General features: G+C 38.0%; 2 protein-coding genes across 9 annotated transcripts in view; one reads left to right on the forward strand and one right to left on the reverse strand.

Moving 5' to 3' along the window:
- DCLRE1A (DNA cross-link repair 1A) overlaps nt 1-10,164 on the reverse strand; it is a 17,946-nt gene extending 7,782 nt beyond the window's left edge. The window contains exons 1-5 of one of the 7 annotated variants that reach the window (XM_013983742.3): nt 10,114-10,164; nt 8,449-9,606; nt 4,750-6,435; nt 3,181-3,314; nt 1,755-1,873 (exon numbers count right to left, since the gene is read on the reverse strand). In XM_013983742.3, coding sequence (XP_013839196.2) covers nt 1,755-1,873; nt 3,181-3,314; nt 4,750-6,435; nt 8,449-8,941 — 2,432 coding nt within the window. In that variant the 5' untranslated portion in view covers nt 8,942-9,606; nt 10,114-10,164. Of the gene's footprint in view, nt 1-1,754; nt 1,874-3,180; nt 3,315-3,521; nt 3,633-3,726; nt 6,436-8,448; nt 9,607-9,732; nt 9,994-10,113 lie in introns of those variants that run through there. The other 6 variants (XM_013983744.3, XM_013983743.3, XM_021073330.2 and 3 more) reach the window with 6 other exon arrangements.
- A 252-nt stretch (nt 10,165-10,416) lies between these two features.
- Nucleotides 10,417-17,561, forward strand: part of NHLRC2 (NHL repeat containing 2) — an 80,076-nt gene continuing 72,931 nt past the window's right edge. The window contains exons 1-2 of one of the 2 annotated variants that reach the window (XR_307818.4): nt 10,417-10,793; nt 13,683-13,835. Coding sequence is in view for 1 of the 2 variants with exons in the window: in NM_001243561.1 (NP_001230490.1) it covers nt 10,616-10,793; nt 13,683-13,835 (331 nt within the window). In the remaining variant the exon portion in view is untranslated. 2 annotated transcript variants of the gene reach the window in all.

Below are 17,561 nucleotides of genomic sequence, written 5' to 3' on the forward strand. Positions count from 1 at the left end.
TTTCCTCGACCTGATAAAAGGCGCCTGTGAAAGACCTATTGCGAACATCATGCTTAGTGGAGAAAGACTAAAAACATTCCCCTTAAGATGAAGAACATGGCAATATGTTTACCCTCACTGCTCCTATTCAATATTGTACTGAAGGTCTGATCCAGTACAATAAACACAGAACAATCGCCATTCTAAATGGAGAGTAAGAAGGAAAATGACATTGTCTTTGGGGAAGGCACATGTAGAAAATTTTTAAGAATCTACAAAACAACAACTAATGAGCAAGTGCAGCAAGGTCTCAGGATACAAAGTCAACATACAAAATTCAGCTGTCCATCTAGAAGTGAATGGATAAAATAATTGTACTGTCTCCATACAATAGACACCACTCAGTAATAAACGGAAACACGCAACAGCATGGATGAACCTCAAAAACATGATGAGTGACAGAAGCCAGATAAAGAACAGTAGACACCATATGATTTCCCTTAGATGAATCCCCAGGAATGACAAATCCAATCCACAGTGATAGAAAACAAATCAGTGGTTTCCTGGGTCAGAGCCGGGGTTGGGGATTGACTGGGAAGGACCACAAGGAAAGCTTTTGCGGTGCAGAAATTTTCCTATATTTTTATTGTGGCAGGAATTACATGGGTGAGTCCTTTTTTCAAAATTCAGCAAAGACTTAAATGGGTCCCTTTTATTTATGTAAATTATACCTCAATCAAGTTGACAAAAAAAGAAAAAAAGAAAATTTAGAACTTGAGTTGTCATAATTGGTGACTGAAAAAAGAAACAGCAGCAAAGTTAGCAGAGGAAAACTTAGAGGCAAACCGAAAAAGACAGTACTGGCCTGGATTTTAGGAGCCCTGCCTTTAGTCAATATTAATTCTCTAGGCACCTATGATCTCTAAGGTACATAAGGCTAACATTCTCTGAAAAGCAGAAAGAAGCATAGCTGACAAGTACATTTTGGCAATGTGAACCCTGATAGCACTTTACATTTAAAAAAAAAAAAAAAGGAAGGAAAAGAAAAACAATTTCCAATAAAAATATCTTCCCAGTCTTCAGTATCAAAACCAAAGGATTTCTTAAAGGGGGGGAAAACCCTCTAGAATCTGAACGGAGTAGCAGCTGCTAGTTTATATAAGTGATATTAAAGAGAATGGTAAAAAGTTATCTCTTAAAGAACAGTAGCAATCTTAAAATATTTTTAAAAAACAAGATGGATTTACACGTCAAGCATAGTAATTTAAAATGCACAAAAAAAATGGATGAGAGAGCACTTAGAAAATCTGTCTGCATTTAATCTTTGATTCTGCAATTGGGTACATTTTTTTTTTTTTTTAAAGGAGAAACATTTTACCGAGTTCTAAGAAACATCAAGCATAATAGTTCTAATAAAAAATCTGTTAAATAACCATGCTAATGGTTATTTAACAAATTTTCCTTTGGAATATTTAAAAATAGGATATTGTTGGAGTTCCCATCATGGTTCAGTGGTAATGAACCCAACTAGGATCCATGAGGATGCAGGTTCGATCCCTGGCCTCGATCAGTGGGTTAAGGATCTGGCTTTGGTGTAGGTCACAGATGCGGTTTAGATCCTGAGTTGCTGTGGCTGTGGTGTAAGCCAGCAGCTGCAGCTTTGATTCGACCCCTAGCCTGGGAACCTTCCATGTGCCACAGATGTGGCCCTAAAAAACAAACAAAAAATAGGGGGGGGGAAAGAAGGGTATTGTTATGGTAACTTTAATACTTACTGATTGGCATCTAGCAAAACTACCTTGACTCCATTCACCACACATTCAGTGTCTATTGGCAACGGATGGATATACTGTTCTTGCACGTGAAGTTTGCTCTTCAACAAATTGCCAGTTACCTGCAAAACGGGATGAGCTTATTGCTGATACATTAAAACTCTAAATTAGTCTTTTATTTCATATCTAGCTTAGAATCCAAGCATCTCAAATAATAACCCTGTTCTCCCACTTATATTTATGTAAAGCTCTCCAGAATGCTAGAAAAAACTGCTAAAATGACTATGTCACAACTCTGCTTAGACACTGTCACTGACTCTCACCTGCAAAAAGTCTGCAGCATGATATACAAACCCTTCATGACCTGTGGGTTTATCTCCTGTTATTTCCTATCTTGTCTTCAGTGATTCTGAATTACCTAAAGGGCCTGGAATAGGCATGTTTCTATCGTGTCTGTGCCTTTTCACAAACTCTTCTCTCTCCCTAGGAGGCTCGCGCCTCTCTTCTTTGCCTGGTTCCCTCATCGGACAGACCTGTGTTCAAATTCTGGCTCTGCCATTATTAGCTCTGCGACTGGGAGCATGCAACTTAACCTCTCCAAGCCTCAGCTGCTTCATTCATAAAAAGGTGATAATTCAAGGAGTTCCTGTTGTGGCGCAGCAGAAACGAATCCTGCTAGGAACCATGAGGTTGCGGGTTTGATCCCTGGCCTGGCTCAGCGGGTTAAGGATCCAGCCTTGTGGTGTAGGTTGCAGACATGGCTTGGATTCTGTGTTGCTGTGGCTGTGGTGGAGGCTGGAAGCTATAGCTCTGATTTGACCCCTAGCCTGGGAACCTCCAAACGACGCGAGTGTGGCCCTAAAAAGCAAAAGCAAAAAAAAAGAGTGCTTGAGAATTAAAGCAAATTCTAGTCAAAGCCTTGAGTAGTACGCATTAAAATTCTCACCTTTTAAAAATTAGTTCAATGTATCTCACCAGGAAACTTTTTCTAATCTTAGCTTAGGACAGAGTAAAGGCCCCCTTCTCCCTACTTCTAGGCATTCTGTTCACTTTTCTACTACTATACTGATCCCATTGCAGTACCATTTCTGAATGTGTCCCCCAAAGGCTGAAAACTCCTGGAAGTTATGTATTTTGCCTTGGGTATCTTTTTAGGCACTCAGTAAATTTTTACTGAATGAAACTTAGATGCTTCAGTAGAGCATGAAGTAGTTTATCTATTATTTCCAAGTAATAAAGTATATTAAAAAAACCCTACTGTAACTGCTGACAATAACTCATTTAATTTTAGAAACTCAGGGTGGAATCTCTTTTCTCATATATCTTCTAGTAGAATGATAGCTATTTCAATTTTAATTTTTTTTAACCTAGACTGCTTAGAAATCCACTGTACTCTACGAGTTCAGAATTTAGAATACTTAAAACTTACCTCACTACAATAAACAGGAAAGGTGAAGTTTTTAGACAATCCAGCGTAATGATCAGAATGGAAATGCGTGAGAAAATAGGCTGTGCAACCTTCAACCACTCCATATTGAAAAGCATCCACAGTAAAGCCAGTTCCTATGATAAAAATATCAACACAGCTGCTTGAGCAATAGCTAAGTAAAAGCCATCCAATTTGCTTATTTAGCAAACCCTTTAACATGCTTACACTTCCAACTTAACTTTACAATTTAATTTAAAAATCTACAGCATAGAAACTCAGCAAAAGGTGATACTAGAGATGAAAATGAGTCCTGTAAGTTTCTACTAAATATCTCAGGACAGTTTTTTTTTTTTTAATAAATAAATATACCAAACCAAAAAAAAAAAAAAATCAAAATACTAAGCTACAAACCCCTGACTTCTTTGTTTTGCTGAATATTTTCAGGATACTTACTGAGCACATAAAATCCTTTACTTTTGCAAAACAACAAAAAGAGAATGCTAACTTTCTTCTAAAAAATGAATTCTTGTGGTTCAGGATACTTACTGAGCACATAAAATCCTTTACTTTTGCAAAACAACAAAAAGAGAATGCTAACTTTCTTCTAAAAAATGAATTCTTGTAGGTTAAGGATCCACTGCTGTGGCTCAGGTGGCTGCTATGGCGTAGGTTCAGTCCCTGGCCCTGGAAGTTTCACATGCCACAGGTGTGGCCAAAAAAAAAAAAAAAAATTTTTTCTGAAACCAACACATTTTGGCAGTTCTACATGCTTTTCAAAAGAATTACTGGTTTCTTCAATAATAAAATTCATCTTACTACACATTTTTCTACTAATGCACCTATGAAGCCATGAAAAATTATAAGAATATCGTAAGGCTGAGAAAATAAATTATGATATGGTTTTAAAATGTTTAGTATTTCTTATGACATGTATAACCTGTGACATTTTCCTTCTTTGAAGCTATTTTCCTTAGGTGCTTAGAGACTTTTTATGGTTACTTACAGAGAGCCCTTCTTCTTATATGAACGTGATCTTACGAATCTTTGTCAAATCTGTAATATCTACCTAACTAGTACAGTATCTTGTGTATAGACTATGTTCAATAAAAGTTTGCTAATTGAATGGAGCCACAAAGATAAAATAGGCAAAAAACATTGTTATAGGTCAATGAGATACATAAAGCAAAAGAAACACATACAAAAAACTGTTTTACACATACACGACATGGGTAATGAACATGAAATTCAAAAACATCATATGGAGTTCCTGTCATGGTGCAGCAGAAATGAATGCAACAAGGAAACATGAGGTTGCGGGTTCGATCCCTGACCTTACTCACTGGGTTCAGGATCTGGTGTTGCCCTGAGCTGTGGTGTAGGTTGCAAACATGACTTGGATTTGATGTTGCTGGGGCTGTGGTGTAGGCCAGCAGTTATAGCTCCAGTTCGATCCCTAGCCTGGGAACCTCCTTATGCCATGGTGCAGCCCTAAAAAGACAAAAAAAAAAAAAAAAAAAAAAAAAAAGTTGTGGTTTTGTAGATATATTAAGCATTGTTGTTTCAACTTACCAGGTATTTTCTTATAGAATGGACATGTCCTTTTTCTTAATTTTCCTGCATTAGATGATTCCGGGGTTTTCGTGTTTCCTCTTTGCAGCCTGCTATGAGTTGATTTTGTCAAGACTCTGTCGTTATTTAAATTGACTGTTCCAGACTCTGTCTTGTCAAGGTGACCTGACCTCTTCTGATGTACTCCTTCCTGCAGTGAATCTGACTTCTTAAGTCTCTTTCGTTGACGCTGGGACCTCCTACTAGAAAGTTCCACAGAGGGCTGGCCCTCATTTAAATTCTTTGCCTCTAATTCTAAATCGCTTAAAGATTTTTCTGCTTTCCTCTTATACTGCCGAGATCTCTTTTCATTAGGACTTACAAGTGTACTTAAGTTCATCCTTCCTAATGTACTTTCCTCCGGCAATTTCTCTTCTTTTCTTTTGGGTGGTAGTCCGAAGTACACACCTATATCTGTTTGCTTCATTGCCTTAATAGAAGGGTCTGCTGCATTACACCTAGGGCCAGGTGGCAATATTTTCAAAGACTTGGCAGCTGCAGGTGTACCGGAAAATATCTCTGTATTTAAAGCTGTAACTTTACAGTCTAGTAAACCATCTAATGCCTTTCTGCAGGAATATGCTGAGTTAGTCTTGTTCTTAGCATGAGAATTCTTACTTGGTAATTCTCTAATTTTACTTTGGGTTGGGTGGAAAGAATGACACTCTCCTCCCTGGCGTTCAAAAGCGTTTGACACTTTACTCTTAAGTAATGGAAGAGGAAGTTGATTGTAAACAGCTGATTCTTCAAGTACCCGTTTCTCTTGATTTGACTGAGATGAGTGGAATTCTGGCTTTTGCTTTGCTTTAGAGGCTTGGTAACTAGGAGAAGTAAACCTCTCTGTGAAGGCAGGTGGAAACAGCATAAAATCCTCAGCAGTATATGCTGGATCATCACGTAAAATAATACTCTTCTTTTGGAAAGTAAGTTGAGGTGAGTTGTTCTGAGTGTGGCTGCATTTATACAATTCTTCGTCGTATTTATCCTGAGGTAGGAAGCTACCCATTTCCGGGCAGCTGCCCTCCAGGTCCTTTAGGAAAGAATCTCGACGTTTTCTAAACAAAGTGGAGCTGCTGTCATCTTCTTCTAGGCTGCCATCTTTAGAGCTTTCGGTAAAACACAATCCCTGTTGTGAATCATCCAGCCTTTCATCCGTATCGTAAGTTTCTTCATCACTCTGAAGTGGGGAATAGGAGATTTCACAGTCGCTCAAGTCATTTTCTGGCAGTGGCGACTTTCCGTGTTCTGGGCTGTTTGGGCTGTCTAATTTTTCAGCAAGAGGCAAACCAACTTCTACCCATTTGTCATTTTTAACAAGTTCTGTGAGTTGTGGGGCTTGCTGGGAAGTGTGGATATTTGTTGAAGAGGAACTCTTTTTATCGGTTTCAGTTGGAGACTGAGATGTTTTTAGACACTGTGTCACCAACAAGGGATCAGTCGAAACATTTTTAAAGTTTTCTGTTTGATTCTGACACAGAGACCATCCTTCCTCAAGGCTACTGAGAAAACCTGAATGAGTCTCACTGAAACTCTCACCTGGACCTCTCAAAGGGCTGTAACCAGCCCTGCTCCGAGCTAGCAGGAGGTGAGTGTACTTCTTGTAATGAGAAGGGATTGTGGAGGAACACTGAAGACCATCAGGACACTCTGGAAGTTTTGATAAAGAAAAAAGGATTACACATCAAAGCACAGACGAAGCTTTGGCAGTCTTTGCACCATAAATTAACATGTAAGTAATCCGTCTTTGAGGGCACAAGACAACAGCTATCTCTATACAATCCAAAAAGTCAGCACGTAGTAACAGTAATCCAGTATGGTTTTTGAAAGGTGCTAGTCATTATTTTTAAATCAAATAGTCTTTTCAATTTCCTTTCAAATGCTCTTTTCTCAAAAAAAAAAAAAAAATTTAAGACGAACATCTTTTTCTTCCCTCAACTGTAACTTCCACCAGGATGAGCTCCTCCAAAATGCATGTCATGCTTGCACTAGGTATTTCTTAAACAGGTGCTGTAAATCGATACTATCAGTTTCACTAAGTAATAATTATTACTATTACTAAACTATCAGTTTCACTGAGTAATAATTATTACTATTACTAAACTACCAGTTTCACTAAGTAATGATTATTTAGAAATAATTACTCGAAAAGAGTACAGAAGACTGGTATGTCTCTTACAGACTAGAGCTCTATGCCAATTTTTATCTTACCAGGCAACACGAATTGATGACAGTTGTACTGAATTAGGTTCCACTATTAAATATATACACTGTATACAAAAGCAGCAATAACAATCTTAGAGCTGTTCATACCTTAACCATTTTAGATTCTAAGGTGTGAAATTCAATTGGATAAACTGGTTAATAAGGCTTTAATAATCTGCAAACCATTTCCCATCATGCCGTATGACTGACAGTCTGTAAACTATCTCGGCATATTCTCCTGCATGTTCATTTCCAGGCTTATCAAAATATGATCCCCCACCCCTCACCAAAAAAAAAAAAAAAAAAAAAAAAAAAAAAAAAAAAAAAAAAGATGTTACATTCAATTGGAAGACTTCATTGCTTAAAACCTAAAACCACCTCATAAAAGTACATGCTATGGAACAGAATTCAAGAATGCACCTGAAATTCTAGTCAAAGGAATTTAGTCAGTGAAAGAAGCAGAAGAAAAATCTCTTTGAGGTGGCTTCATCTAGAAGACAGTTCACTCTGAAGAACTCACCAGAGAACTCCAACATCTATTTCTGATTTTCAAGCCACTTAAAAGCAAATTACAAGCATTTGATGAGGCTTTACTTTTATCAGTGAATTATTTTTAAACGTTATTGTACATCTTCATGCACTACTTTAAAACGGTAACTGGAGGTTAATAATAAAATGTCCTCTGAATCAGAGTTAACATGAAGGTCATACTGAGTATTTTTTTTTTAATTGTAGTGAATTTCAATTCTTTGAGATTAAAAAAAATATATATATATGTATAACTTTAAAATATACAAATCATCAATAACAGCTAATTCTCCATACACTCTAGGTTGGATTTTCTACATGTTAAACATGGCATTTATTATATAATTTAAAAAACAACCAAACATAGCATTACTTCAGTTATCATTTAGCACAATTTTATTCTTAGAATCTTAATAACCTAACACTCCTTCCCAGTTCTTCTTTCTGTACATTAGCAATGATGATTAACGTAGCCACATTTAGAAGGGTGGACTACATTAATAAGTCTCTAAAAAGTCTGTTTCCTAAAAGATAACAAAATGAGCAAGTTGTTTAACTTTTAAGAACCCTCATCTGTAAGATACCAATACCATCTCCCTTATGCAGGTGAGAGTACTTTGCATATGTGCTCAATTAAGTTATGAAAAACCACAGAGTTAAGACCTGTTATGAAATAGGATACACTGAAACTATTTTCAAGTTTGCAACATTCTTTACAATGACACCACTGACTTATCTTTTTACCCTTCACAAGAAGGATAAAAATGCATACCTTGTTTCCTTCTAGAGAAAGTCACTTATACATTGAGACAGCGTTTCATCTCTCCTGTGATTTACTGCTTTCTTGGCTTATTTCACTGGGCTGATATGTTTGGCCTAACATCGGTCATTTCAACTACTTAGAGTCCACTCTCTTTTTTGTAATCTTACCTGTTTTAGAGACTGGTAGGGAATCCAAACATTCAAAAACATGCCATCGAGGTGTTTGACCTAGCAAGGATGAAAAAGGCATCTGGCAGTTTGGACAGTATCCATCATAAACTGGCCGTACCTTCGGAGACACATGTTTGTTTTTGTGAGTCTTTCTTGGTGTGGTCTCCCTGTCTTGGCACTGCTGAATACCATCTTCGCAACTAGAATTCTGACTAGAAGCTACAGAAGTCTGACTGTTTGTTTCTTCAAGGCACATTTCTGGGGTCTTCACTTTCTCTTTAGCTTCTACAGTTCTTTTTTTATTTCTGTTTCGTTTTGATTGGTACTTTCCATCTGTTGCTTTTTCAACAGATTTTGGAATATTCTCAGAGCAATTATTTGAATGTACTGATTTAGGTTTTCTTTTGGATTTGTATTCCCAGATGTCTTCTTCCAAAAAAGTGTCTTTTTCCAAAAAAGTGTCATCTTCCAAAAAAGTGTCTTCAAACATGGCAAAATGATTTTAATCATAAAAGAAGCACTAATCTAAGTAAACTGAGGGTCTACTTCCTGTTACGAAAATTTTAAATAGAATTCTTATTCCGAAAAAAAACAAAAACAAAAACAAAAAACCCCTCTAACCTGATGGGGCTCTAAAGCTTTGGTAATGAATATATTGGCAAACTACAAACCTTATACCTGAGAACACCTGCTATTCCATTTATACTACAATGAAATTAACAGGGGTAGCATCTGAGAAGTTTTCCATTGTGTATATTTCATTCAGGTATCTTGGCTTTTTCCAGGACTTGTTTCATAAATAAGAATCAGTAATACTTTCAACGCGAAACCCTAATGGGAAGCATAGGGTTAACGGTTTAATTTTAGAAGGAGCTTTGTAAAATTGTTATCAAGCGTCCTTCAATTCTATTTCAACTGGACAATTGTCCAAATAATACAAACCCAACCACAGTTCTTGGGCAGACGGCTCAGCAGGTATTCCAAACATTCCAAACACTGAAGGCTTCAGTTTGCTAGTAACACTAATCACACCATAATCAAATGTGTGTGAGTCGCAAAAAGCTTAATTGCCCTTATCTGTGACTCGTGGATATTCAACAACTTCAGTGTCCTGGGTCAGTTCAATTATCTTCTTCCAGCAGCAATGAACAAACACTGCACAATGAACAAACAAAATTCAAAGATGTGAAGTCGTGCTCGCACTGAGGCCACCCACATTCCTCACTCCAGACCACAGGGGTGACCTGCCCTCTCTCCACCAGCCTCAAAACCAAAGTTTACCTGCCTGATGCCTCTCAGTTGCTCGACCTCCTCTTTAGATGTAGGAGGGTGAGAGGCCAGTGAATGGGCCCTTACCCGCTCTAGGGTAGGGAGAGGGTGAGCTGCTGACACAGCCCGCTCCGCAAAAGCCGTCAGAGCCCTTCCCTTCTGAAGACAGAGCCCGAGCCTTCAGGGATCCCCGCCGCCACCCACCTGCCACCCTCACCCCGCCTTGTGCAGCTGCAGCTGAGTCCACTTCCCTCGCGCCCCCTTCCCCTGCTCGGCTGACAATCTATTCGCGCCCGCACTTTCAGCACTGGGCGGTAACAAAATCCTGCGTTTGTGTATAAGCCAAAGCCATTGGCTAGTCACTCCCAACTTTAAAAAAGCCTGCTCCTTTACCTTTCGTGTCGTGGCGGGAACAGTTTCCTGTTACCGATGTTGTGTCGAATCAGCTGATCCTGGTCTAAAAGTGGGACTTTTAAAAGAAAAAAAGTTTGTGCCCTTTTAAGTCCTACGGATATATTTTGTTTTATTTTAGTTCTAAAACCTGCTAATTTCCAAAGTGAAGGGTTGGGGAATGGGTCTCTGAGAGCTTCTAGAACGCTGGCCCAGAGGCCTTTTCCATGTTGAATCTGGCGCGCTGAATGTGCAGACTCAGCTGTGGCGTGAGGATTTAGAAGGGGCGGGGTGGTTTGGGACGGTAGTTTAATTACGTGCCTGGGAATAGTGTCGATTTGTGCTCTAACGTTTGAAGATAAGTGCCGTTAACTTGGAGTGGGGCCGGTGGTGGGTGAGGCGAATGTACTGTTCTGAAACCGAAGGGCTGTAAGCGCTTCCCCCTTTCTCTAAACGAGGCCGTCCGGCGGGCTCGGCAGCCGCCTCTGGACGGTCCGGAGAGAACATGGCGGCGCCCGGAGCCCGGAGCTGCAGCCTGTCGGGCCTGCTCCCGGCTCAGACCTCGCTGGAGTACGCCCTGCTCGACGCCGTCACCCAGGAGGAGAAGGACAGCTTGGTCTACCAGTATCTGCAGAAGGTGGACGGCTGGGAGCAGGACTTATCAGTGCCCGAGTTTCCGGAAGGTGAGGGGCTGGCTTCAGGGTGGGGACCCCTCCCGGAACCTCCCCTTTCTCGGGGACTGCGCCCTCCCCTGAAGCGGTGGGCGAGGCGGGATTGTGCCACCGCGCCGGGGAGAGGCGCTTTGCACAGCGGAGCATCTGTCCCCCGGCGGCGGCGGCGGCGGACCGTGGGTTTATGGAGGGCGGGGACCTGCATCTTCATCTCTGCAATCATCTAGATCTGCCCGGGCCTTATGTTAACTAAGTAACTTTCCCCGAATGTTTCGTTGGCATGATGCCAGTGTCCATGCCACCCTGTCCTTCCAGTCTGGTTGCCCAGCATCATCATAATTCTGCATTATCGTAGCTAACCTTTATTGATCAGTTCTTAGGGGCCCCACACAGTTCTCATCACTTTAAGGGTACTATTTTATTTAATCCTCTCTGCAGTCCATTGAAGTGCTCTTAATTAGCCTTATTTTATAAATTGGGGAACTCAGGCACGGGATCAGGGAGATTGAGTCGTTTGCCGAGGGCATCCTAACTAAGAATTACCAGAGTCGGAATCAGCAGACTCCCTTCTTCTGCCGGTTTCTTTGCTGTGCCACACTCCTCTGTTCAAAGTTTGAAACTTGTAATTTTAAAAGTCTGAATTATGACCTGTCTCCAGGGTTTGAATCCTGGCTCTGTGAATGTTTGGAGCACTAGGGAACCTGATATTCCTAGCAGTGCTGTTTATGAAGCGCATCTTATTGTGATACATGAAACCGAACTTTACCTTCTTTGGTTGGGGCTGGCATTGTTTTGCCTGGTGGTGTTGGCGTATCTCCTGGCATGACACTGAAACCACATGTATAGTTAATTGGTTGGACGTGACAGGGTTCAGTATCTCATGAGAGGTATATGGGAACCTTGGCTCTGATGACAGCCTCCTGTGCTTCTAAGCCTTTTGCTCTCTCTCCTTCAAAAGTGCTAATTTTTTTCTGTTATTAGTCCTATCTTGGTATTGTGTTATTGCAGAATTCTGTCAAAAGAGTTGGGTGCATTTGTGCTTATCCCATCAAAGAAACTTTAGAAATTTATATACATGTATGTATATTTTTAAAGAACTCTGTGAGAAGTTAAACTTACATAGTACGTTGTCATAAATGAGCATGCCACCAACTAGGATTCAGGCCAGTATTTTTATCTTCTTGTTTGTATTTACAATGAGTGTGTTTTATTACCATGAGATTTGATCTCCATGACTCATACATAATATTTCAAAATATTCAAGCTTCATATTTGACATAGTCAAGTTTTCTGCTGGACCTGCTTATTGAGGACAGAATACTAGATGGATTTTTTTTTTTTTTTTTTTTGGTTTTGGTTTGTTTGTTTTTGGTTTATCAGTTACTGTGATCAGAAAGTCCTAAACATAACTCCATCTCAAAAACACTGAACTTTGTTCATTTCTTAAAAGAAACACCTTTTATGGAAAGCAGTGTGATATAATGGATGGATTCAAATGGTTCTAGAATTAAATCCCAGTTATTCCGTTTGTTAGTTGCATGATTTTAAGCAAGTTACTTGAAGCCATACTTTTCTCACTTCTAAAATGGGCCAAGTATTTACCTTTGAGGTTTATTATGCCAATTGAAAGTAATAAATCTTACATTTCTCAGGAGAGAATAGGAGAGCTCAGTAAATAGGAGAGCTCAGTAAATGTTAGCAACTTTTAAGATTATATTCATTGTAATTATAAGATGCATTATTATTCTTATTAAGTCTGATAAGCACCTAGCACAATAACTGACATGTAATACTTTCCCTACCTCTCCAATCTAAGTCAGGCTCGACTGTTTACAGAAAATAAACTTGAGACAAATTCATAAATATTTTAAAATTAAAAAATGAAATATACTTTAGTTTGAAGTTTTATATGGCCACTTGATCTGGTATACAATGGGTAATTAAGACCTCTCTATACCCTAAAACCTCACTAGGTTGGACCAATTGACAAAAATACTAATCTGGTTTGCAGATTTTTTTTCTTTTAGAATTTTGTTTTAATCGAATTAACTCCAGTTACTGTTATTAGTTGTTATTATTCACGTGTTCTACCCAATTCTGGCTTTCAGTTTCTGCAAAATATTCCCAGACATATGCTTCACGGTATAATTAATAGTTTAGTAGCTGCATTTATTTACTTGCAAGCTGCAAACTCATTCTCTTCGATTTCTTAAATTGATCAGAGATGCTGTACTTTTAACCTGCTTCTGTTTAACAGAATCTTTCTTCCTAGTGCATAGTTAAAATTGTAAATCGTGGTCAAGTAATTATAGATTCTGATTTACAAAAGCACAGATTAATGAGATCCTATTTTTCTTTGGAGGGAAGGGAACATGCTCTTCATCGGTATTAATGTTGCTTCCATGAAATCGATGATAATGACTGTGTTTTGTTTAGCTTTGCATTTAAAATATTTTGTATTTAAGGTCTCATTCAAATCCAGAGCATTTCAGTTCTTTTTCTTATGAAATTGGCTTAGGCATTTTGTGTATGTTTATCCTTATGTTTATCTGTTCCTTTTTGACATTTAAAGATTGACCATCATTCTCAGTAGCCCATTTGTACCTAATCATGTACTTAGGTCCTTTTAATATTTGATATTTCCTCTCGTTTTTACCTAAATATATTGATTTTACTTCCTTTCACACACAGACGAGTGTACTGTTTCTGAAAGAATTGGGTGGCTTTGTCTTACTATATCTACAGACTGCCACATAATAGTGGATTTCCCATTTTTACCTCCCCACTCCCTTCCTGCCCCCCCATCACTTCCTTAGAAATAATAATGGTCCACATTTTCATGGAAATTTTTAGATAAATTATCTTTTCCTTTAATCATAATTTATTTTGTGTAAATTTCAGGGTTAGAATGGCTGAACACAGAAGAATCTATTTCTATCTACAAGGATCTCTGTGGAAAAGTGGTCGTCCTTGATTTCTTCACCTACTGCTGCATCAACTGTATTCACCTCTTGCCTGATCTTCATGCATTAGAACACACATACTCTGATAAAGGTATCTGCCCTTTAATTGGTTTCTTACAGACTGTCCTGGCATAGTCACTGAAAGAGTAGCTGACTCATTTGCTCATAGGAGAATGAACATTTGGCGAGACTTCAGTGGTTCTAAAAGTAATTTCTAATCTATGAATTAAGGACTCCATGTACCTTTTCCTGAAGAGTTAAGCTTAGTGATAATGGTTTGCCTTCCTAAAGAACCAACATTTAGTATATGACTTTTCTTTAAGGATAAGGACATAATTTACTTTTTTCATGAACAGGTATTTTAAAAAGGTCATTTTGTATATCTCAACTTACCTGAATTTCTTCTCAGGAAAAAAAAAAAGGAAAAATGAAAAGTGTGATTAATTTTATACTCCTCTCGATATGATAAAAAAGTTTAAAGTTCTTTTTAGGAAATGCGATGAGGTTTCCTTTAATTTTGAATGACATGAATTACAGTAGAATACAAAGCATTCTAACAGATACTTTTTCTTTGACCCTGCTTTAATTTAAAAATTATTTATAAAGGTTAATATTTTACAAAGCACACTAGGAAATCCTCTTTTATGGTATTACAGATTCTGAAAATCGAAGAGATTATACTTTGTATTTTCTTTAGAACTTTGACATTTTTTTCAAATTTTTGTCTTCTTTCTAGAAAAAAGCATGTGGGATAAATGAAACTAATTAAAGGTTCAATTTAATTAGGTTTAAATTGAAGCTGCCCTCCTGCAATGACTACAAAGAAAAGGGGGTCACAGATCCTGTGAGAGTATAGATGAGAATAGAATAATAGATAGATACAGAAATGAAGGTTATCTTGAAGCTTAGTTTTTAAAAAAGGATTGTTGGATAAAATCTCAGTGCAAGCGAAACTTCAGATGCTTTAAAATTGTAATGGACTGTATCTGGAAATTGCATATCAATGAGATTTATCAAGAACTCAAATATTCCCAGGAGCTAAGTCATGTTTTCAAAAGTTAATCCGTATTTAAGAAATATGAATATTTCTTAATCTGGTAGGTTTTGGATGCTTGTGTGTCTTGTTCAAGTCAATGTAAAATAAATTTATTGAGTATTTATTATGTTCAGGGTACTCTAATTGCTAAGGAAATATGTAACAAAGTTGAATTAAAGCTGTATGGAACATGGGGAAAGGAGTAACTTTTTTTTTGCTTAGAAGCTTTGGAAGATATTTCTCAGAGAAGGAGACAGTTAAGCTGAAACTTGATAAGTGAGCAGGAGTATAGCTGAAAATGAGAATGAGGCAGGAGGATGTGAGGATGTGACAGGTAAACAAGTAGGGAAGCACAGAAGAGTAGGTTTGGGGTGTGGTAAAGAGTTTGGTGTGGCAAGATTGTAGGGGCTCCTGGGCAAATGAAAAGAGAGGAAAGGAGGTTAGGTTCAGACCATTTTGTATAACATTCTTAATAGTTAAGTTAATGGACTTTTTCATCCATTGAAGATACAGAGATGGTTTTTTTGTTTGTTTGTTTTATGCAGGATATGAAGGTTTCCAGGTTAGGGATACAATCAGCTGTAGCTGCTTGCCTGTACCACAGCTCACGGCAATGCCAGATCCTTAACCCACTGAGCGAGGACAGGGATCGAACCTGCATCCTCTGGAATGCTAGTCAGATTTGTGAACTACTGAGCCATGACAGAGATGTTTAAGTTGTTTTTTTATTTTTTTAATTTTTTTATAATAGTTGATTTACAATGTTTTGTCAATTTCTGCTGTACAGCAAAGTGACTCAACTATATATACATATATTCTTTTTTTTTACATTATCCTCCGTCATATTCCATCACAAGTGGCTAGGTATAGTTCCCTGTGCTATACAGCAGGATCTCATTGCTTATCCACTCCAAATGCAGTAGTTTACATCTACTAAGCCCAAACTCCCAGTCCATCCCACTCCTTTCCCCCCTCCCACTTGGCAATCACAAGTCTCTTCTCCAGGTCCATGAGTTTGTTTCTTTTCTGTAGATAGGCTCATTTGTGCCAGTATTAGATTCCAGATCTAAGGGATATCATATGGTATTTGTCTTTCTCTTTCTGACGTACTTCACCTAGTATGAGAGTCTCTAGTTCCATCTATGTTGCTGCAAATGGGATTGTTTTATTCTTTTTTATGGCTGAGTAGTATTCCGCTGTATATGGTATATATATACCATATATATCTTCTTAATCCATTCATCTGTGATGGACATTTAGGTTGTTTCCATGTGTTTGCTATGGTGAATAGTGCTACAATGAATATAGGGGTGCATGTATCTTTTTCAGTGAACGTTTGAGTGGGATTCCTGGATCATATGGTAGTTCTGTATTAAGTTTTCTGAGGTACCTCCATACTGTTTTCCATAGTGGTTGTACCAATTTACATTCCCACCAACAGTGTAGGAAGGTTTTGTCCACACCCTCTCCAGCATTTGTTTTTTGTTGACTTGTTAATGATGGCCATTCTGACTGGTGTGAGGTAGTATCTCATAGTAGTTTTGATTTGCATTTCTCTAATAATTAGTGATACTGAGCATTTTTTTCATGTCCCTGTTGGCCATCCATATCATCTTTGGAGAAATGTCTGTTCAGGTTTGCCAATTTTTCAGTTGGGTTTGTTTTTGTTTTTGTTTTTTTGCTATTGAGTTGTATGAGTTTGTATATTTTGGAGATTATAAGCCTTTGTGGGTTGCATCATTTACAACTATTTTCTCCCATTCCATTGTTTTTTTTTTCTTTTCTTTTTTTTATGGTTTCCTTTGCTGTGCAAAAGCTTGAAAGTTTGATTATATCCCATTGGTTTATTTTTGTTTTTATTACTATTGCCTTGGGAGACTGACCTAAGAAAACATTTGTACAGTTGATGTCAGAGAATGTTTTGTCTATGTTCTCTTCTAGGAGCTTGAAGGTGTCTCGTCTTACATTTAAGTCTTTAAGCCCTTTCAAGTTTATTTTTGTGCATGATGTGAGGATGTGTTCCAGTTTCATTGATTTATATGTGGCCATCCAGTTTTCCCAGCACCACTTACTAAAAATACTGTCTTTTTCCCATTTTATGTTCTTGCCTCCTTTGTGAAAGATTAATTGACTCTATATGTCTGGGTTTACTTCTGGGGTCTCTATTCTGTTCCCTTGGTCTTTATTCTGTTTTGGTACCAGTACCACACTGTCTTGATTACTGTTGCTTTGTAGTATTATCTGAAGTTTGGGAGAGTTATGCCTCCTGCTTGGTTTTTGTTCCTCAGGATTGTTTTGGCAATTCCGGGTCTTTTGTGGTTCCATATAAATTTTTGGATTGTTTGTTCTCATTCTGTGAAAAATGTCATTGGCAATTTGATAGGGATTGTGTTGAATCTGTAGATTGCTTTGGGTAGTATGGCCAATTTAACGATATTATTTCTTCCAGTACGGTAGCATGGAATATCTTTCCATTTCTTTGAATCCTCTAATTATCTTGATTGATGTTTTATAGTTCACAGCATATAAGTCTTTCGCCTCCTTGGTCAGATTTATTCCCAGGTATTTGATTTTTTTGGGTGCAATTTTAAAAGGTACTGTATTTTTGTATTCCTTTTCTAATATTTCATTGTTAGTATACAGAAATGTGACTGATTTCTGAATGTTAATCTTGTATCCTGCTACTTTGTTGAATTGATTGATCAGTTGAAGTAGTCTCTGTGTGGAGTCCTTAGGGTTTTCTATGTATAGTATAATGTCATCTGTATACAGTGGCAGTTT

This window comes from Sus scrofa, chromosome 14 (assembly GCF_054392235.1).
Source record: "Sus scrofa isolate SSC_HxYL_T2T_F1_AM1 chromosome 14, Sscrofa_HxYL_maternal_Yorkshire_Landrace_v2.0, whole genome shotgun sequence".
NCBI classification, from domain to species: domain Eukaryota; kingdom Metazoa; phylum Chordata; class Mammalia; order Artiodactyla; family Suidae; genus Sus; species Sus scrofa.